The sequence below is a fragment of the Abramis brama genome (assembly GCF_963993115.1).
Source record: "Abramis brama genome assembly, chromosome: 18".
Taxonomy (NCBI): Eukaryota; Metazoa; Chordata; class Actinopteri; order Cypriniformes; family Leuciscidae; genus Abramis; species Abramis brama.
This window is the reverse complement of record NC_139980.1, coordinates 14194128-14216985: the sequence shown is the minus strand read 5'-3', so window position 1 is coordinate 14216985 and position 22858 is coordinate 14194128. Positions and strand designations below refer to the sequence as shown.

Below are 22858 nucleotides of genomic sequence, written 5' to 3'. Positions count from 1 at the left end.
GCTAATACCCCTTCATCAGTTCGAGAGCCCTGCAGGGAGCACAACGCCGTAGGGAATGCCACAATGCCACTGTAAATACTGCTTATTAGTCTGAGGAAAATAAAATATAAGACTTATTTATTAGTGGTGCTTGCTAAGGATAAAATGTTGCCTTTTAACCAGTCTGGCATCAATTCCACTTCCATTTTAAACAGTCCTCATATATGTCTATGAATCAGAATATTATAAAGACTTAAGGCTCCGATATTCTCATGGTGAAGTTCTTTTCGTTATTCATTTAGGGGTAAAACAAAGTTTGAATATGTGAAATACTGTCGCGCTTTCCTCTCAATAACAAAATAAACACACAACAAAATTAAGAAAACAGCAAAAGCATCTGATCATCATAGCAACGTGGTTATGTTTGTTTGCACAAGCTCTGCAATTCGGCACTCCAGTAAAGTCACTACACGTTTATTTATATATCACTTTATACAATAGATTGCTTAAAATCAATCAGCTTTACCGTATTAAACATGTCAGTGTCTCGTTTCATCAGAAGTACAACTTCATTTTCTACTATAAAGAGAAATCCACGGACTGAACAGATGAAATGTACAACCAGAAAAGATTTCCATGTGAAAGAAGGCGGAGTCTCAGCGCACACCTACCTATTATGTAATCGCCATGGACCAATGGTAGTACAAAGGTGTTTACCAGCCGTAGCAAACTTTCCCGGAAAGTGAGTTTTGGCAAGCTGTTACGAACTCCAAACGAACTTCGTTTTGACCTGATTTAGTTCAAAATGACGTCACATCAGTTCATTTCTCGATTTCCCTTGAAGTATATCGGGGTCTTTAGATGTAGCCTAGAACACACTAGCAACTGTCTATCAGTGGCCTAGAAATCACACAGAACACCCTAGCCTTAGTGGTGTCCTAATATCGCCAAAACCATAGAAACGCTCTAGCAACAACCCAGAACACATGAACAAACCCAAATGCCCTAATAACCACAAAACCCTAGCAACCACCTGAACACTATCAAACATCTATGCCCTAATAACCACCAACACAATAGAAATGCCATAGAAACCACCCAAAACACACTACCAAACTCATAGTAATGCCCCCAAAAAACACCAAAATGCCATAGCAACCACCCATAAATGTTGGCAACAACCTATCAATGCCCTAACAACCACCCAGAACACACTAACAAACCACTAGCAATGCCCTAACAACAACTAACACCCCAGCAATGCACTAATAATTGCATAGAAACCCAACAGAAATTTGCGAAAATGGTGACGTCATGCGCATGCGTGTTCAGTCTATAGGCATCAGCGAGCACTTGACAACCAAAACAACAATGGCGGACTACAGGACTGTGTTTGTGCTGCTCAAGATATTGAGTTTATTAACGCTTCTCCAGCAAAGTGTAGATTTACTGCACCACTACTGTGACCAGCAGAGACGCATTATTTACATACGTCAAATTCTAACATCGCCAACTAATTTTAATCCTGACATCGCCAACTACTGGCCTGGCAGCATAATACAGCGCTTTTGGTAGTTTTCGCAGATCCGTGTGAAAGGGGATCGTTTTGACGGCGTATATTTACGCAAAACTTTTCCGTTTTTAAGTACATTGTTGTGTAAACATACCCTCAGTCGCTCTTTTTACCCTGTTTTAACAATGTGTACCTATGGAGACTGTAACAGGACAGCATCTAAACAGAAGTTAGAATCCATCATGGTGGCGCTCATCGTTTGCTCATGAAAAAAGTGGACAGTGGAAAATTCCAACACTGTGACAGTAAGTTTTGTCCCTGAAGCACCACTCACATTTTCTTCATATTTGTTTGTTCATGATTAGTCTAGTTAGTTTCACTTATCAAGCCAACACATTTGCTCACTGCAATGAATAACTCTTCAAGCATTAGCACAGTAAAGCTATTCGTAAGGTTAAATTCATGAAATAAATTGTTTAGACAAAGAGGCCTTTTCACAGATCTTCACCTCAACTGCCCCTTTCATTATCATCTCAGTGATGTGCGACTGCCCTCTCTTATCGAAGATAAACCTGGAGACAACGATTTCTTCCTGCTTGAAGCAACCACTCCATTAGTGTGTCTCTAATCCCAAATCCCACTGCAGACAGGTTTTCACTTGTCTGTGTATTGAAAACCTAAAGGATCTAAGAATCAAATTAATTTCCATTTCTTTGGGGATTACATTTTCCCTCTCCCTCTTTTTCAGTCTTTATTTTTGCCTTTGAGAAAATGCTTTACCAGCATTTGTTCTCCTGTCTGAATTAATTTACTCCCCGGCATGCAGTTGATTCTGAATATAAAAATAAATATGAATGCCATTGTATCTCCAGTCCTTTTTATATGAAGTGTTTGACTCGTAACACTATTGTAAGATTCCCCTCGAATGTTGATATGAGTACAGAAAATGCTGCCAGTAGATATTAGTAGAAGGTTTATAAATAGTTCAGTTGCAGGACTAAAAGGTACAGGCAGTTATCCTGACTATGCCTTTTTATAAATGCTGCTGGCTACCGTTGAGTGTTATGGAGAATAGGTCAGTGAAGAGCTTCAGGCCTGTTAGCATTGCATGCTAATAAATGTGTCAAAATCAACAGCACAAGCAGCTCTACTAGACACTACTGAAATTGCACAGCATGAACACTGCAGGTGATGTTTTAATTTTTTTACACTCGCAGTTAGTGCTATTTATACAGGTAGTGCACATGCTGCCTGTGTTGTTTTGGAAGAAAGAAGTTATGCAAATTGGCACAAATGTGCTCACAAAATTTGAAATGCACACTACATTTCAACATCTTGCAGAGTGTTGAGTTGTGGCGGATTAACTACGTTCATGTAAATCGGTAAGCTACATTGTTGGTGGTTTGTGAACAAAATATGTAAAAGCACACAAAAGTGAAACTCTTTAGTGAATAGTCGTGGTTTCAACTTTAAGCAAGTGTCTGCATGTGTCGATTTTTATCCAATATACACAAATAAAATAACAACGTGCTGTTTTCTCTGTGTCCAATGTTGTTATTGTTGACTAAAGTTAATTAAAAATGTTTTTTGTTTGATAAAATAAAATATAAATATTCAATGAAAATATTAAACTTAAAAAAAAACATTAAATGAAAATTAGATATTAAATAAACTGAAATAAGTTGAAGTACTAAAACTGAAATTACAAAGAAATTAAATCTAAATAACACAAATAAAAATTACAAAGGCACATAATTATTAACTTTTTAAAAAAATTAAATAACTGAAAATATAAAAATAAAAGCTTATTCAAAATGTAAATAAATACTTTTATAGTATATAAACAATAATATTATAGTATATAAATGATTTATAAAAATAATAAAATAATGTTGGATATCTCCAAATTCCTACTGAAAATTGCAGCAGAATGGCATTTGGTGTCGCACTTCCTCTTGGTGAGTTGCGCTAGTTTCTCATCTACTTTCACTGAAGATACACAAAGCACTTTACACTTTATTCACACAAAGATAGATACACCTGCTAGGAGATATACATAGTTACTGATAATCATTAACTTTTATACAAATAAAATGCATCAATGAGTCAAAGTTCCTGTATTTTATGATAATAAAAACCCTTTTAGCCAATGTTTATAGAGATGGGTGTTTAAAACACAAATATGATCCTCTACCGATAATTGTGTGCCTGCAAAACAGATGCTAGCATAGCCATTTTGTTCCTATATATACTTGTAAGTTAACTCCACAATGATAAACTTATACACAGCTTAGATTTCACATCAACACAAAATGATGAACCCAATAAAAAACTTTTAATTGGTTATGTCTGGCAATTTGTCTCAAAGTACCGTTTTGAGACTAATGTGAAGTGGAGGTGGAGTACAAGCTGGATGCTAATAAAGAAAAATCATTATAGTGAGTGTACAGTGACTCAGTGTTGAACAAGGGAATTAGCAAACAGCGAATATACAAAGATTAAATCTATTCATCGTCCCCTTGGAAAAGTTGTAGAGTGATAAATCTCCTTGTTGTGTGGGTGGAGTGTTTGCCTTGGCCGTGGCTTGTAGGTGGCTAAAGTGCAAGATTATGGGTTGTGTTTCTAATGTTCACAGCTAGGATTAGCTGGTGTCTCTTGTGGGGCTGCAAACACGTTATAACACAAATCAACACTTACAGTGAAATGTGTCCCTAGAGTACAAACCCACCAGCTCCTAAGTGCTTACACGCATCAAATAAGAGCTTAAGCTAATTCATCCATGGATTTTACTTTCTGTGGATTTCACTTTTCAGCTAGTCAGGCTGGGGGACCAGCCGCCTACCTATGTTGGGATACCCTAATAGCCACCAACACCCTAGAAATGCCCTGGTATCCATCCAAAACATACAAACAAAACCCTAGCAATGTCCTAGAAACCACCCAGAAACACTAGTAACACCATAGTAATTCATTGCAACCGACTATGGCCTAGCAACCACTTGAACATAGTAGAAAACCACTAAGAATTCCCTAATTACCATGATGAACACCCTAGAAATACCCTAGCAACAACTTCAACACACTAGCAAACCCATAGCAATACCCTTACAACCACCAACACCCTAGCAATGCCCCAGAAACCCTAGTAACACCATAGTAATTCATAGCAACTGCCTAGCAAACCACTAACAATGCCCTAATAACCCTAGACCCACAAACCACCCTAGAAATGCCCTAACAACCACTCAAAACACACTACCAAACCCCTAGCAATACCCTAACAACTATAGAAACACCATAGCAACCACTCAAAAAACATGGCCAAAGCCCTAGCAAATACCCTAACAACTACAATACATTAGAAACACCCAAGCAACCACTCAAAACACACGACCAAACCCCTAGCAACTAATACTACCTTAGAAACACTCTAGCGACCACCCAAAACGCACTAGCAATGCCCTAACAACTATCAATATCTTAGAAACACCCTGGTGACCACCCAGAACGCACTAGCAAACCCCTAGCAATGTCCTAAGAACTACCAACACCTTAGAAACACCCTAGCAAACACCCAAAACACATTAGCAATGCCCTAACTACCAATACTTTAGAAACACCCTAGCGACCACCCAAAACGCAATAGTAAACCCCTAGCAATGCCCTAACTACTACTAATACCTTAGAAACACTATAGCGACCACCCAAAACGCAATAGCAAAGCCCTAACAACTAACAATATCTTAGAAACACCCTAGCGAACACCCAAAATGCACTAGCAAACCCCTAGCAATGCCCTAACAACTTCCAATACCTTAGAAACACCCTACTACCAATACCTTAGAAACACACTAGCGACCACCCAAAACGCACTAGCAAACACCTAGCAATGCCCTAACAACTACAGTACCAATACCTTAGAAACACCCTAGTTCACCCTAACACCCTAATTCACTCGAGCACCTGTTGGCGTGCCTAGACGAAATAAAGAAGTGGATGTCTGCAAACTTCCTAAAATTAAATGAAAATAAAACGGAACTTATACTCTTTGGTCCTTCTAAAAGTAGTTTAAACCACCTCCCTGAAGCATATACACTTTCTTTGCCAGTAAATACCTGTGTGAAAAATCTTGGTGTTTCATTAGATAGTTTCTTGAAACTAGATAAGCAAGTAAATTCTGTTGTCAGATCTTGTTTTTTCCATCTACGTATGCTGACTAAAGTTAAGCCTTTTCTATGTCCCCAAGCTTTTGAATGGGTGATACATGCATTCCTGTCATCTCGACTGGACTATTGTAATTCTTTATACTATGGAATAAATTCAACTACTCTAACACGTCTTCAAATAGTCCAAAATGCAGCAGCGAGACTTTTAAAAGGCATTCGCAAACGTGAACATATTACCCCGATTTTAGCATCCCTTCACTGGTTGCCGGTTCGTTTTAGGGTTGATTTTAAAATTCTTTTATTTGTCTATAAGTGCCTAAATAACCTAGCTCCCCTCTATCTATCTGAGCTCTTAGAGCAATACAATCCTTCCAGAGATCTTAGGTCAGGTACACAGAAACTTTTATCTATACCACGGTACAGGTTAAAACACAGAGGTCATCGTGCCTTTGCCATTGCGGGCCCGACATTATGGAATAGCTTGCCTAATCATGTTTGTTCTGCATCTGACTTGTCAGTTTTCAAGTCACGCTTGAAAACACACTTTCATTCAATTGCTTTTAATAACTTGTAATTTGTATTTTAATTATTCTTGCTCTGTTGTGTGATATTATATTGCTTTGTAAAGCACATTGGTCAGCTTGTCTGTATAAATGGTGCTATATAAATACATTTTGACTTTGACTTTTGACTTTGACTAGTGACCACACAAAACGTAGTAGCAATGCCCTAACAACTACCAATACCTTAGAAACACCTTAGCGACCACCCAAAATGCATTAGCAATGCCCTAACAACTACCAATACCTTAGAAACACCCTAGTGACCACCCAAAATGCACTACCAAACCCCTAGCAAAGCCCTAACAACTACCAATACCTTAGAAACACCCTAGCGACCACCTAAAATGCACTACCAAAACCCTAGCAATGCCCTAACAACTACCAATACCTTAGAAACACCCTAGCGACCACCTAAAATGCACTAACAAACCCCTAGCAATGCCCTAACAACTGCTAATACCTTAGAAACACCCTAGCGGCCACCCAAAACGTACTAGCAATGCCCTAACAACAACCAATACCTTAGAAACACCCCTGCCATCACCCAAGACACTTTCCAACCCCTAGCAATGTCATAATAACCACCAACACCCTAGTAACACCCTACCAACCACCCAAAACACACTACCAAACCCCTAGCTAATAAAAAAATCCACAGATGAATTAGCTTCCTCAGCTCTTATTTGCAGTGTAGGATCACATCTAGACCAGCTTAATCCAGCTAAGACCAGCACATCAGCTTTTATGTGCAGGGTTATAAACACAAAACGGCACGTCTTCGCTAGGTAACTCATAAGTTGTGTGTTTATGAGCTTGTGTGCATATGTTATATAAAGGGCAAAAGCACTGTGTGACTCATGCCAGAATTAGACATTTTCACCAGAACAGGAAGTGACCCGTGTCTAGTCACAGGAAATCAGTGGGAAGTTTCTGGGTCATCTAACCCTTTTATTAAGTTCTTTTTTACATTTTGGAAAACTTGTTCGCTTTAGCGTTTGTGTATACGCAACTTCGCAATACCCACATAATTGTCATATCATAATTGCAGTTTTGGAATTTAAAGTGTATTTTTTTCTCTTTTTTTGGAGTGAGGGGGTGGGGCTTTTTAACAAAAAAGACTTGCCCACCAAATATCGCGCTCCGTAGTACGAGAAAATATTTGCACGTTTACATACATGGTGCACTTGCAGCACTTGTGCATATAGGAGGGGCCTGGGGAGCTCCCTTTTTCTGTTACTATGGTAACGCAACCCCTGCCCACCAACCAGAACGTGGAACGGAGGTTCCAAACTGCAAGCTGTCATTGTGTGTGTGTATCTGTTTTGTACGCGTGTGTATGTATGCGTATGTATGCGTGTTGTTACTCTCCAAATATAATGCAAGGAGACTGGTGCGTGTAAAGCTGTCTGTTCTCATTTCTCTTCTGTCTCTCTTACTCCAGAGACACACACGCACACAAACACGCACAGCGGAACTCCTTTGGAAGCAGACGGTTCTGAGGTGTTCATCTGACTGACTGCTATTCTTAGAGTCTCTCTACTTACAAAGGCCCTGGCAGAGAGGAATACACACAGATGAAAAGGAAAAATGTGTTTGCATATGTGTGTGTGAGTGCGTGTAGGTGTAAGAAATGCGGGGCCGCTGCCACTAGTAGGTTGCTGCACTCAAAGAGAGCGTGTCTGCGTGTACGGGAGAAATTGAGAGAGGGAGCAGGTGAGAGGTAGATCAATAAAAAGCTAATCTGTGAAAACAGGATGGTGTAGAAGCAGGGGACCTCTCTCCCTCTCTTGCTTTCTCTTTTTTTTTTTGCATCTTTTCCCACCCCCTTGCTTATCTGTCCATTTTTAGCTCCTGCTGTGTCTAAGACTGGCACGGTGATACAAGCATTAGCTGAGTCTTACTCTCTCGTAAGAGAGAGCAAAGTGTTGGAACATCTCTGACATGAACGCGCCCTGTCCTTTGTCTAGTCAGGCACAATAAAAATGACAAATGTGATGTAGAAATATTCATACGGCCATGGAAACGTTGGCCTAGAAACATCTGTTCTGCAAAACGGGTAATTGTGGCCTAATCTAAAATGTAATCTATCATATGTTCTATTTGTGGTCTTGTCTCTTGAAGGTACATCCTTAATAAAGTGCAATCTCCATTCAGTCAAACGACATTGAGATCAGTGATCACACGGTTTTTCCCTTAGATTTTTTTTTGAAAAAGTGCTAAATAAAACCGAATTTTAATTTAAACATGTATCAACAAAACCAAAATGTGAAAACTACTATTTGGAAAACTTGATCTCCTGAAATAACATTTCACTATACGGTTCAAAAGTTTGGGGTCTGTAAGATTCTCTCTTATGATATTCTTATCCTCACCAAGGCTGTTTATTGATCAAAAAAATACAGTAAAAATAGTGAAATTGTGAAATATTATTATAATTTAAAATAATTGTTTTCTATTTTAATATATTTTAAAATGCAATTTATTCCTGTGATGGTAAAGCTGAATTTTCAGCATCATTACTCCAGTCTTCAGTGTCACATGATCCTTCAGAAATCATTCTAATATGATTTGGTGCTTAAGAAACATTTCTTATTATTATAAACTTCAGAATTCTTTGATGCATAGAAGGTGTAAAAAAAAAAAAAAAACATTTTATTTGAAATTTTTTTTTTTAAATGTTGTAATTACTGTCACGTTTGATAAATTGAATGCAACCTTGATGAATAAAAATAATAATTTCTTTTAAAAAAAAATCTGTCCCCACTTTTGAACAGTAGTGTATATTAAGTGCACTATTGAAATACAACATTTTGAACCTTTTTGAAATAATATTAATAATATTATTTCTAGATTTTGTCCTGTTCAAAAACATTGCTAGTGTTTTGTGTCATGTTTTTTACAGCAATAATTTGCAATATCTCATTCAGTCACTTGAATTCGCAGGACCAAGAATAATTACAGTTATAAGCATTGACCCCTGTTTTCTAGACCCCCTCAAGACAAAGTTCCTGAATATCCCCCCATATTGACATACATGGATTGATGAGTAAATGAGGAGAACAGAAAGAGCCAAATGTGCCTGACCTGTTGCTCCCAATTAATAGCTATTTCTCAAAAGCATGTTTTTTGCTAATTTAATTGTGCAAATTAAAAACAGTTTCCCGCTGGTGGTTCACCTTAATAACACTATTCAATTCTGGTCAAAATGTTTTCCATCAGATGCATCTGTGTGAGATGTTGTCGGGGTCAATACAACTTTGAAAAATCAATCACTCAAACGCCTCTAGCAAACAGTGGGCAACATCAAATCACAATCACAGATCAATCTATAAATCTATGTTAAAATAAGTTGAAAGTCTGGTGTAAATAAAATCTGTTTCTTTAAAAAGAAAAGTAAAGCAGTCTAAAATAAATTAGATGACTAAATCCGCCATACCTGATAAGCTGAAAAGGCACAGTAGGGTTTAGATTAAATTCATAATGTTGACAGACTTTTTATGAGGATAAGTGCTGGGACGGCTCTACCAGCCAACAAGGGCATCTACTGCATGCTGTGCAATCAAAAGCAGGCCATGCGATCAAGATGCCCCAAAAATACACATGAACTGAAACTGTATTTGAGGAATGGACTAAAATAACTTCTAACTGCCCTGCAGGTTTGAGTGATTGCCACTGAAGGAAGTCTAATGTCATAAATTGTAAGAGAACATCACTTGCAAGTCTCTCCGAAGCCTGATTAGACGTCAGCCTTTAATTATCGCAATTATGAGATTCATGGTTGCTTCAGAGGTGCTAACGGTTATGTATTGTGATCATTCTGACAGTTACCGTTCTGCTGAGTGCCAGCTCTGCTTATCTGAAATGTACTTACTGAATCTAAACAGCTTCTTCACAATAAATCTGAGGAGCAGCCAGATGGATATAAAGTTACAGATCATACTCACTACAGCACAAGCCGTAGTCATGTTTAATCAAGGGCTCATAAATAATACACGCATGCTCCCTTGCCACAACCCACACACAATTCAGTATTTCAACGTGCGTCTAACCTCCTCTATCGTGTTACGGTTTGATTGAATGATGTCTTTTTGATCCCAAGCTACTAAAAAAAGATGATTCTGGGTTATTTTTATGCTTCAGGCGATTCTGAATAGACAGCAGAACTATACTGACACGATTTGGAGATTAAAGAGTCCATTTGAAAACCTGATAACACAAGGAAAACACGTTAATGTGAAATTTTGGTTTTGAAGTCATTGAATAATCTGCTTGAACATCGTTTAAAGTGTTTACATGGTCTTGCGTGTGGTTATTAGGCATAATTGGTATATTTTTTAAATAAAAGCAGAAGTACAAAGGTTTAGACAAAAATTAATGACAGAGAGGGTCATTAAAACAGTGAATGAGAAATGGAAATGCTCCGATCTGCTCTTGTTGGTTTATATTCTGCTTTATTATAAAAGGCTCATTCAAACCAAGAACAGAAACTATAACGATAACCATAATGATAACTATAGGTGTCCACAGCAGCATTAAGCCTATGTTTATTTAAAAAAAAAAACATGCAGCATATCCTGTAAACATAACTGCAGTGCACACTTTAAAGTCTGATGCATTTTCATTGGCTTTCAATGTTTTTATCATTCGTCAGTTGGAAAAAAACGCTCTGAAAGTGATTCCAACAATATAATTTCTCTTATTATTGTTGTGGTGTGCACACTTTGATTTTCTTTAAAACTTTGTCCTTACAGTTATCGTAGTGTGATCGGGAAACGGAAGTTCCATAGTTTTTTCTTCCCTATTGTGACATAGCTATAGGCTATCAGAGTGAAAAGGCTTCTTTAAAAAGAAAAAAAATGTAGGACTATGATGAGCTATTTGCGAGCGAACGCAAAGTTTTTGCGAGGGAACACAAAGTTTCTCGGCAGAATGCAAAAGTTTTTTTTTGCGAGGGAACACAAACTTTCTCGGGGGAACGCAATGCATTTGAAGTATTGACACATATTTTTTTCCTTCAACTCATATTTTTATCTTCACGGTGTCCCTTTAGGGGCTCCGTAAAAAAATAAAATAATGAAGTGCACGGTTAATTTCTCTTATAATAGCCTACATACCCAGCTGGCATTTTAACGTAGAGTCAGCATTGAATCAACGTCAGGTGTCAGTGTTGGATAACCGTTGGATTTTGTTTAGATTTTGCAAATCTAATCAACGTTGAAATAGCAACGTCATTCCAACGTCAATCTAATCAACGTTGAAATAGCAACGTCATTCCAACGTCACGTTTCTCAACATAGGTGATTTCGCCAACATTGAATCAATATTGATTTTGGTTTAGATTTTGCAAATCCAATCAACGTTGAAATAGCAACGTCATTCCAACGTCACGTTTCTCAACATAGGTGAATTCGCCAACATTGAATCAGTATTGATTTTGGTTTAGATTTTGCAAATCCAATCAACGTTGAAATAGCAACGTCATTCCAACGTCATGTTTCTCAACATAGGTGAATTCGCCAACATTGAATCAGTATTGATTTTGGTTTAGATTTTGCAAATCCAATCAACGTTGAAATTTCAACGTCACTATAAAGTCCTGCTTTTCAACAGTTTATTTTGTTACACTGTTTTCACTAAAGTATTGATCTGTTCAACAATAACACCAAACACCTTGAAATGGATACATAAACACTAAGTTTGCGGACACACAGTCAGCTAGGAAGAAGCCAATTGGTCAAAGCAAGACCAGGAAGAAGATTAATAAAGACATTTCACTGACGTAAGAAACGTGCTTTATTGCATGGCTGCAAGTGTGCCAACATTTCACACAACATCATTTTACACGTGTCGAACTTTAACCTTTAGAAAAACGGCCCAAACATTGGGCAACATTGAACACGGCTGGTTAAATCTTCCCTTCTTGTTACTTCTTTCTGCCACCGCCACCTATCCTCTCTGGTGCATATTTCAAGTATTTGGCCATGTATTCGTCTGCTTTTGTTGTAGTTGTATCAAATGAGCTCAAGACAGCGTCTGATGAGGGGGGAAAAAACAGATCATTATTAGCAAACGTTAACCTCTCAAATTAAAATATTTTGCAAATATCAACTTCTGTGGAATTGCCAATGTTTCAAGTATATAAATTAGTATTTATCAATGTGCAAGGTCATTGATAATCATGTGCTTGGGCAAGCAACAAAAGGCAGTTGGTAGGAACCAGTGCTGCTGGTAGAGAAGTTAGTCTAGAGCCCAGAATGGAGTATTATATATAATATTAGAGCATGCTCTGTAGAGTCCTCCAACTAAAATGATTTCTTCATTTCTTATTAATTATTATTCTGCTTACTATATTCAATTATTTAAAACATTGTTACAAAACTACTATGTTAAAGCAAACTCACCATAGATTATCTTGTAGAGACGGGTCTTCATGAACCCGCAACCTTCCCACTTCTTCCTCTGAGGCTCATTATGGCCATCATTTTATTTGTCATAGTTCTGCCATGGTAAAACAGATTTATATTAGAATATTATATTGCAATCAAGTTCATTATGAAAATGTAGCAGAGAGTGAGGAAAAGGAACATAAAGTTACTTGCGCAGCCATTGACTTCTTCACATGGTCTGCAGCATCAACGCCTCCCAACGTCTTCAGATGTTTACTCTGAAAAGAACAAGAAACAAGAAATTAAAAATATAACCAGAAAAAGTGGTCAGTAGAGTGCAGACCTCCACAAAGCAGGCACATGATGAGAACGAGGAGTTTGTAGTGGTCACCAAAGTGAACAAGCCAATTGTCATAATTAAACTTTGCCAGCACTTTACAAGATTAATTATTTAAAACTTACCAGTTCTGCTCCCTCATTCTTGTCCTCCAAACGATTCTCTAAAGCTTCAAGCTCTTCTTCAGTGTTTGCCGGCTTCACTTCATAACTTGTTCCAGCAGATGAGGTGGCAACGTGAATTGTATCCTTGATTTCGACAAGGAGCTGAAGAACTCTCTTCTGGAATTCTAGCCAAAAAAAGAAGCGATTGATTATTATTTTTATAATGTATTGAGTACGCTCTACACCACAAAATCCAAGTTTTTTCATTTGCCCAATAAAAATGCACTGCAAAAACTCAAAATATTAACAAGAATATTTATGATATTTCTAGTCAAATGTCTATTTTCTATTCAAAATAAATCTCATACACTTAAAATAAGACACCTAAAAAATTACTTTTTTTTTCACTTGTTTCATGCAAATTTTCACAAAATAAATAGAAAAATCTGCCAGTGGAGCAATTTTTATTTTATTTTTGCTTGTAATAATAAAAAAAAAAAAAAAAAAAAACTTACATGTGTTACATGTGCTCATGTGAAAAATCAGGTTAGTTTGAAGAATCAGCAAAGTGTCATATTGAACTGCTGAGTTCTGGATTCTCATCTGAGTCACTAGACTCCACCAATGCGTGTAATTGTGCATTTTGTCGTCTCCATTTTTTGTGATACATCTGGGAGTGTAAAATATAAAAACTAAATATTTTTAAGCCTAAATTTTTTATAAAGAAAATCATTCAATTTGAAAATCATTCATAAAAACATTCAATCAAATGAGGGCTGTGCTCATCATTTTTTAAATAATATCTTCCACATCAACTTGTATTTAATTTTTACAAAAATGTAAATGATTTTTGTTTTAAGGGTTAAATTACTTTCAGATTCAAATAGATGGTTGGGTTAGGTATGGGGACAACTCACCGTTGAAGGAGACTTTCAAGTCGTGTTCTTCCAAATCTCTGGAAAAGAGAAGGAAGAAGAATTTGAAATCTCAACCTTATTTTTAAAGTTTGTGGATGGAAAGTGTGTCAATGTGCCGCGTTCGACCAACAGAGACATCCCTAACACTAGCGCGCACACACTCCCTAGCACACAACGGCGGTTCGCGGTTAAACTAGTCTGCACGCGCGCACACACACACACACACACAGAGATAACGGCGGTTAGATAGCACACAACGGCGGTTCGCGGTTAAACTAGTCTCTGCCCATACACACAATATTAATTAACACAATACGTATTAATATATGGCCCAGAGTCAGGCACACACAAATTTATTTAGGAATTTTCTAGTTATAAAATGTGACATCAAAAACTTTGCTTACCGTTTGAGCTGTTACCCCCAAATTCACTCCGAACCGGTCCAGGTCAGAATCTGCCTGACGATGACGACACACAGACCCACTTCGCGCATGCGCAATCGGGTGTTGTCTGGAACCGTCAGAGCCAATAGAATCACATTTGTGTGATGGACAACCGCCGTCCTCCAATCAAGCTCTTGTATTGAACGATATTCCATTTCAAAATGATCAGTCAGACTGGAGTTGCTCTCAAAGTACGCCGGGAGATGTAGAAAGCGTCTATTGGCTGATGTGTATTTATTTTTATTTTATTTATTTTTTTATTCCTTATGAAAACGTGAATTGTATCTAAATTATTTTTGTATTACAAGATCAATTTCTTTTTTCGGCAAATTGTAACAAATGTGTTATGCAATAAAAAATAAAAAATAAAACGATGTAACGTTAGAAAGCGCGTTTATCATGACTCAAGAAACGTTTAATTCAGAGTTGATCTGTCAACATTGTATCATTATTCATGTATCAACACTTTTTCAACAGTTAATTGATCAGCATTGTTTGGATGTTGGAACGTTATATTTCTACTGATATATTTCAACAAAATGTTTAAAAGTCATGGTTGTAAAAAATAATGTTGATTTGATGTACAACTCAAAAAATTATTTTTATTTATATGTTGAATCCGTAGTGAGTTAACAACTCCACTTCAGCTATTTAGTGTTCAACGTTGTTTTGACGTTGAATTAATGTTACTTAACAAACGTTTAATTCAGAGTTGATCTTTCAACGTTGTATCATTATTCATGCATCAACACTTTTTCAACAGTTAATTGATCAGCATTGTTTGGATGTTGGAACAACGTTATTTTTCTACTGATATATTTCAACAAAATGTTTAAAAGTCATGGTTGTAAAAATAATGTTGATTTGACGTACAACTCAAATTTTATTTATATTTCTATGTTGAATCCATAGTGAGTTAACAACACCATTTCAACCATTTAGTGTTCAACGTTGTTTTCACGTTGAATTAATGTTACTTAACAAACGTTTAATTCAGAGTTGATCTTTCAACGTTGTATCATTATTCATGCATCAACACTTTTTCAACAGTTAATTGATCAGCATTGTTTGGATGTTGGAACAACGTTATTTTTCTACTGATATATTTCAACAAAATGTTTAAAAGTCATGGTTGTAAAAATAATGTTGATTTGACGTACAACTCAAATTTTATTTATATTTCTATGTTGAATCCATAGTGAGTTAACAACACCATTTCAACCATTTGGTGTTCAACGTTGTTTTGACGTTGAATTAATGTTTTTTCATAAACTGACATTATTTCAACCACATTTAAACGTTTAAGGTCAGTCGAATGCCAGCTGGGATATTCTATAAAAAATATAGGCCCTAATTGTCCATTTTGATTTCATGGAGACTTTAAGATCTAGCAATTAGATAATTTGAACAAACTAAAAATTATCAACGTTTATGTTGTTTTGTTAATTAATAATACAATTTTAATTTATGACCGAATTATTTGTTGGCAGAGGTCGCGTAGCGGGGGCTGTGAGTAGAAAGCAGGGTCACTAACGGCGCCGGTAGTCTGCTTCTATGGGTTTAAGGTCCAAGTGGGACTCGAGCGCTCTCTTGACAGGCCATTTAACAGCAGCCAAATGAACACAAGAAGCTCTTCATGAATGGAGGGTCAGGCACACCTCCTCAACCCCATTGTCCCAACGTAAAAATCCACTTAGGCACCCGGCGGTAATCAATTTAGACGCAGATGCGCGAGAATAAAAGATGAATGCGATCTGTAATCCGCAACACCTGCTCCGCTGCCGGATCGGTAACGGCACTCCAAACAAAGGCTCGAGCTGGAGTTAAAGTGCTTAATTAAAAGGCCACTGATCAGCGTGCTATTTATAGGCGCGCGGCGGGGAGACTCTCCTGGGTTATTTCTGTTTTGGTGAGTCGAAAGGAAAACATCATTCGTTTCATACACACGATGGAGCGTCATAGCCTACATGAAGAATGCCCTACTGCTTGCCGTTTTTCCATTTAAGACGAGCCCTGTCAGAGCTACTCTGCTGTCTTGTCTTATCTTTTTTTGAGGACTGGGAGACGTGCTTGGTTTCTCAATCGCGGGCTGATATTGCGCATGCGTGATCCGGCCGCGGCGCTGAGATGCAGCTGTGGGATGCGGAGAGGGGAGTCCCGGCTCTGCGTGGTCGATGTTAACCTCTTTCTGGGGCCGAACAAACGCTACGGGTGGTCTGTTCCCTGGAGACCGCCTTGAGGAGGGAGGAGAGAGAGCGCGAGGGAGAGAAAAGAGGAGGCGGGTGCTGTCTGCGCTCGTTACAACAGTCACCAACCTGTGGATGGTGGCGGCGCGTGCTGCGGATTAGATACAGTCTAGCGCTGGGGTCAGTGTGTGCGAGTCCGTCTCGAGGCGCGACAGTTGCCGCCAGGACCGCGACAACAAGTGCTGGACATGCGGTGCTTGTGAAGAAGAGCTCTGGCTGTATGAATGGCCCCGCTATGGAGGAAGTTACGTTTCCCAGAGTCCGCACGCGGCGGAGGAAAAGTCGCTGCCTGGCCGGTGCGTGTGAGCGCGAGTTTGACTGCAAGGAGCTCGAGACTCTCTTCCAGAAGTACAACCTGAAGCTCGAGCAGAACGCCACGCTCAAAGCGCTGGCAATCCTCATTCTCGCCGCGTCCGCGTTGGCGCTCGTGGAGCTGCTGTCCGCCGGCTCGCGCTTCACCGTGTCCAAGGGCTCGCACCCGGTCCACTGCGTCATCTTCACCTCACTCTTCATCGTCACCAACGTCAAATATCTGCAGGTCACGCAGCTGCAGCAGATCGCGCGACTCGCGCTGCTCTTCAGCTTCACGTTCGCGCTGCTCTGTTGCCCGTTTCCTCTCGCGCTGGGTCACGGGACGCAGGGCGCGCTGGCACCTGATGCACCGAGCACAACACCTGAGCAAGGTGTCTGGCAGCTGATGCTCGTTACGTTTGTTGCCTACTCTCTGCTTCCGGTCAGGACGCTCTTGGCGATTTTGTTCGGAATCCTGGTGGCTGCGTCGCATTTCATCGTGATGGTGACATCGGTTACGGCGCGTAGACCTTTCGTGTGGACACCGGTAAGTTGTGTCATTGAACATTCCATGTTAGTGTTTCTTTTATTTGGCGTGTCATAAATTGTAAAGCACTAGTGGTTAAGTGTGCTTGCTGGAGCATGAGTTGCTGTGGGCGAACATTGCCGCACGTGCACACAGGTGGAGTGAAGAGCGCGCACCCTGTTTGACTTCAGCACCAACGAGGACGGACAGCTCCTAAAGAAAGGAGTCAGTAAGAATGAACTTCTTTTGTGGAAAAATATACCAAAAAACAACAACAACAAAAAACATTCAGAAATCAGCAATCATTCAGGAATAATTTGGTAATTTTATCTAAAAAATGCAAGGTGTGTATGTTTACAACTTAATCATTTGTAGCTAAGCCAACATAAAATTAAGGAACTATCTGATTATATCACGGTGTGTATTGTAAATGCACATTTTAAATCACTTCCACCACTGATTTTATTTATTTATTTTATTAAGAATATCAGAACTAAGGATATTTGGCTATTTCCACAGCTTGTGGAGCTGTGAATCCTGTGCCAAACATAGTATAAAGATATGAAACTATAAAAAAAAGAAAAGATTTTATTGGATTTAGCAGTCAGAACTTTACTGTGAAACCACTGCAGGCTGTTGTTTTCTGTCATAGCACAACACATGACAGAACTACCCAATAGTGAAATACCCTTGAGTTTGAATAATATACTGTAATTAAACATTTAACACAATTGTCTGATATACAGTCTGATATTACAGTGTTTTAAGCAATTCACTCAAATTTATCCAGAACAGCTTTTACCATAAAAGTAAAAAAAAAAAAAAGTCCATTGTACGTTTTAAATGTTGTTTTACATTTAACACAGTAAACATAATTTGGGGTTGGAACTTTTCACACAGACATTTCATACAGACCTTTTCTTTTTAGTTTTTTCATGGCTTGAAAGATTTTTCACTTTTGAAAAATGAAAATTCTGTCATAATTTACCCTCATTCCAAAACTGTATGACTTTCTTTCTTCAGTGGAACAATATAATGAGGATATTTTGAGAAATGTGTTTTTATATCCGTATACAGTGGAAGTCAATGGTAACCAAAACTTTTAGGTTGCCGACATTCTTCAACATATCTTCTTTTGAAAGTGTGAAATAATGAAAGTGATACAGGTATGGAACAACATGAGGATGAGTAAATGATGACATAATTAGTGAGTGAACTGTGTTTTCGCTGGGGTCAGATTGATTCAAAACCCAACCTGTGAGAAGTCTCATGATATTCATTTTAATGCATTGATCTTTTATTTATTCTGGCAGACAGACACATTTCAGTTCAGCTTGTAACCTCTATGCCACTGATTTACTGAACACCGTGACAGTTTCACATGTCTCACTACAACCGCCCTGGATGCTAAGTGATGTTTGTGACAAACACTCACACAGAAATTGCAGCTTCCGTCATCAAAAACCGAACCTGTGAGAACAGGGACTGGATTTGTTGACCTATTAAGCCTTGATTTCTTTGAAAAGACAGACAGAGTGCTTAAAATCCTATCAAAACGCTCCACAGACCTTAAGCGAAGAGGATCGACATAAACTCATTAAAATCACCTGATCTAAAAATATCAGTGTGCCACTTCACATTAAAACGGCAGCATCTCACAGCATATACAGTATTTCATTATTGCACTCAACTTCAAGAACACTTCACATCTAGGCACAAGTGTCACCGCTCACATGCTGAGTTAATGAGGTTTTTTTCCATAACCTCTCACTCACTGTCACAGTGTAACCTTGGTGCACATCACGCATTAAAATACAGGACGGTCAGCCGTTTATAAGCTGATTGCAATGGCTCTGATCTTGCAAGACTTTAAAGCATTTTCAGTGATCACCGATCAATAGCCAATACCCTTTTACCAAGCTGGCCACTTTGTTTATTACCTAATTTATACGGCTTGAAACTTCGCTAAAGATTTGTAGTAATGCCACGGCTTTGTTCTATTAAGCAAATGGCCTTCACTTTCAATTACAAAGGCCTGTTAAAAGAATGCATAGACCAGTTGAGGGGATTCTGGGTAATCTAATTTTCTGTTGCTCTATCAATGAACAATACAAATCCCTTAATGGGCGCCTGTTTGATGTGTCTCAAAAGCAAGGCAATTGCTGATTCTTTCAGTCACAGTAGCATATCTGCAGAGTTTCTCTGGCTATCTACTGTAGCATGGGCGGTTTTAATCCGTCTCCGCACTCGAGTTTATCATCTCAGGATGAATTGAAAAAAATTAACTCATCTGTGTCCGTCCTTTCTTCAAGCTACCCCTTGCCCCGTTTTTCTCTCTTGCGCGCGTGAACAGTTGCCAATTGTTGCTTAACAAAACTTGTGTCCGTCTCCGCGCTCGAGTTTATCATCTCGGGACGGATTGAAAAAAATGAACTCACTGGCCCCTCTCTCGGCATATGTGTCCGTCTCGTCTTCAAGCTACTTTCTCTCCGTGCCCTGTTTTTCTGTCTTGTACACACACACACCTCCTAATCACTGAAAGTTCATATTCAGTTGCCAATTGTTGCTTAAATGTCAGAATCCTTCTCCATTGGTCCGATAAACAGAGATGGTCACACAAATCCTGTTATTTTTCTCTCTGTGTGTGTTTGTAGCTGGTAGCAAATGCAGTGTTGCTGGTCGGCGTGAATCTGTCGGGTGTGTTTGTACGAGTCCTTACTGAGCGCACCCAGAGGAAGGCTTTCCTACAGGCCAGAAACTGCATCCAGCAGCGCCTGCAACTAGAGGACGAGAACGAGAAACAGGTCAGACTCGCGCGACATGAGCGTTGGCATACACTCAAACAAGCAGTTGCATGTTTTAGATCAAATGATCAGCTGTTTCAATATCTCCCTCAAGTTAAAGTGGCAGTTTTGACAGGTAATTACCTTGCAAGATTGCTTTTATTCCCCCCCGACTAGCTTAAAGGTCAAGCTTTCTTAGCAAACACATACACACAGATGCATGTACTCGAAGACACACAAAACAGTTATGAGATGTTTTTTAAATATATTAATTATATAAAAAAGAATATTATTTACAGATGACTTTTCAGCATGGAGGAGGTGCTTGTAAACAACAGATCTGTATTCACCATCTGCCCTGCTGAGAATGACATCACCAGCCCCACTCTGGACCCAGAGCCCTTTTGCCCCTCTGCTCCTCCTCTGACACCACTCTATTGTGTGGATTTGCCTCGGGTTTTCTGGTCAAAAACAGTGTATGTTTTTGCAAAGAAAAAAAAATCTAGACAAAAAGTTAAATTGGAATTTGAACTGGAATGACGGGATGTGGAATTTACTGAATTGCAATTAAACAGGTATTTCTTTCTGTGAAATTAAATGTTCTTCTGTCTGGTTATAAATATCTCTGTCTGTAAGACAGTTCAAATGATTGGGGTCAGTAAATATTTTAAAAGAAATTAAAACTTTTGTTCAGAAAGGTTGCAGTAAATTGATCAAAAGTGATAGTAAAGGCTTTCACATTTATACAATATTATTGTATTAACAGCAGAACTGTTTTCAATATTGATAAGGAGAAATGTTTCTTGAGCAGAAAATTCACATGTTATAATGATTTCTGAAGGATCATGTGACACTGAAGATTGGAGTAATGATGCTAATTCAGCTTTGCCATCATAGGAATAATTTATATTTTACAATATTTTTGTAAAACAACACTTTTAATTTGCAATAATATTAATAACAATAGCCTAATATACAGAAATTGAATAAATAAATCAAATGGAAGAAAAGTTAAATAAATAAAACGTTGCATAGTCTTTATGGATTAAATATACATTGATTCTTATTAAAGTTATTAATATTATATAGTGAAGAGCAGTGAATGATCCTCTCGTTTTCTTTTGTTGTTTGATTAAGAATAAATGGCAGGTTTATTAGGCTGCATTCACTTTAAGACCGGATGCACTGACCTAATACACTGACAAGCATTTTATTACTTTACCAGCTATTATGTTCACTGAAGACATAACTGAATGCGTTTTAAGTTTAAAAGTCCCGAAGATGGATATTTTGTCATTTTTGCGTGTATTTAAACGTTTAAAACAATCCCGGATCACGTGGACAGAAAGCCGCCTGTTCGCGACGCTTGTGCACGTGACATTACATGATTTGACTTATATGGATGTTACGTATGGTGACAGCACTTCACTTTAAAGGAAAGAAACTAAAACACAGTCTTAAATCATAAATTCTTTAGAGCAAGGGGGCCCCTGGTGGTTTGGGGGCCCTACGCAACTTGTGTACTTTGCGTATAGGGAGGACCGGCACTGCCCACCGTGAGCTCTGTTGGGAGCACCTGCTTCGAAGTGGCTGATGTTAGCACCACGTCAATGCACTTGCCACAATGTGGACCAGGAAATTGAGCTGCCTCCCCAGATCGACTTGAAGCTCCCAGTCCGAAGCCAAGGTGAACAGCCCGGCTGGCATTCTGGAGCCAGAGCCTGTTCTCGGCCAGGTGAACTGGAGCCTGTTGCGAACCGACCGCGTGTTTCCACAGACTTGAGGAGCGAACGGTGATGTAACATTACTATGTGTGGTTTACCTGCCTATGACCAGTCTATGAGAAAAAATTGCGCATTCCGGTGTTTGTGCACTTCTGTTTTGCTGTTCACAGTACCGGGAGTGATTCGAGCAAACCGGCAGCTCGCATGAACTGCCGGTACTCTTATCTATCCTTTTTGGAGAGAAACTGAAACCATTGAGTCACTCGCTCTCTCGCACGCTGGGTCTCTCTCGTGCACATAGTTTTATAAATCTTTATGTAAAGAGCAATGTAGTGCAACATTATTACATTTCTCAACGAGACAGCAACAGTTTTTCTACGCCCGCTGCTCCCTGGCTCGGTTCGAAACCAGCAAATTTTTTTAACCGATCTTTCTGGCCCGGAACCCCCCTTTTTATGCATTGGAAATGCGCGTAATGGTTCGAGAGCAGACAAAGTCCTGGAACCCACACCGGAATCGTGTCGGTAGAAAAGGGGTTAATGTGGCTGCTCTCCGACCCTGACAAAGGTGATGTTCCTCCGGTGGCAGCCAGGCGTGTTGTTGGCCATGGACTCTGCAATGAACTTTAGAACCTGATCGTGCCGCCAGGGCTGTTGGACAGCTGCTTAAGATGTGCTCAAGGGAACCCCTCCTAGGCCACAAAGGACATGCTGGTGAGTTGTTCCTACCCCAGATGTGGAGATTTGCTGGGCTAGGAAGGACATCATAGACTGCTCGGACCAAGAACCTGATCTGCTGCCATATATAAATAATTTTCAAACAAGGCTCTCAAGCCGACATTCAGGAATAAATTGGAACACGCAGGAGATCACCAGGGTAT

The 22858-nt window shown here is 38.9% G+C and overlaps 1 protein-coding gene and 1 long non-coding RNA gene across 3 annotated transcripts in view; one reads left to right on the top strand and one right to left on the bottom strand.

Annotated features, from left to right (window-relative positions):
• Positions 1 to 11883: 11883 nt before the first annotated feature.
• LOC311069114 lies at positions 11884 to 14603 on the bottom strand. Its single transcript, XR_014603479.1, has 5 exons — positions 14370 to 14603; positions 13070 to 13233; positions 12817 to 12885; positions 12623 to 12719; positions 11884 to 12254 (listed from the first exon to the last, which is right to left on the bottom strand). It is a non-coding gene; the product is annotated as an uncharacterized lncRNA (long non-coding RNA).
• Positions 14604 to 16200: 1597 nt separating this feature from the next.
• adcy1a (adenylate cyclase 1a) overlaps positions 16201 to 22858 on the top strand; it is a 42326-nt gene continuing 35668 nt past the window's right edge. For both annotated transcript variants that reach the window (XR_014603477.1, XM_084092039.1), the window contains exons 1-2: positions 16201 to 17492; positions 20126 to 20275. Coding sequence is in view for 1 of the 2 variants with exons in the window: in XM_084092039.1 (XP_083948165.1) it covers positions 16875 to 17492; positions 20126 to 20275 (768 nt within the window). In the remaining variant the exon portion in view is untranslated. The remainder of the gene's footprint in view (positions 17493 to 20125; positions 20276 to 22858) is intronic.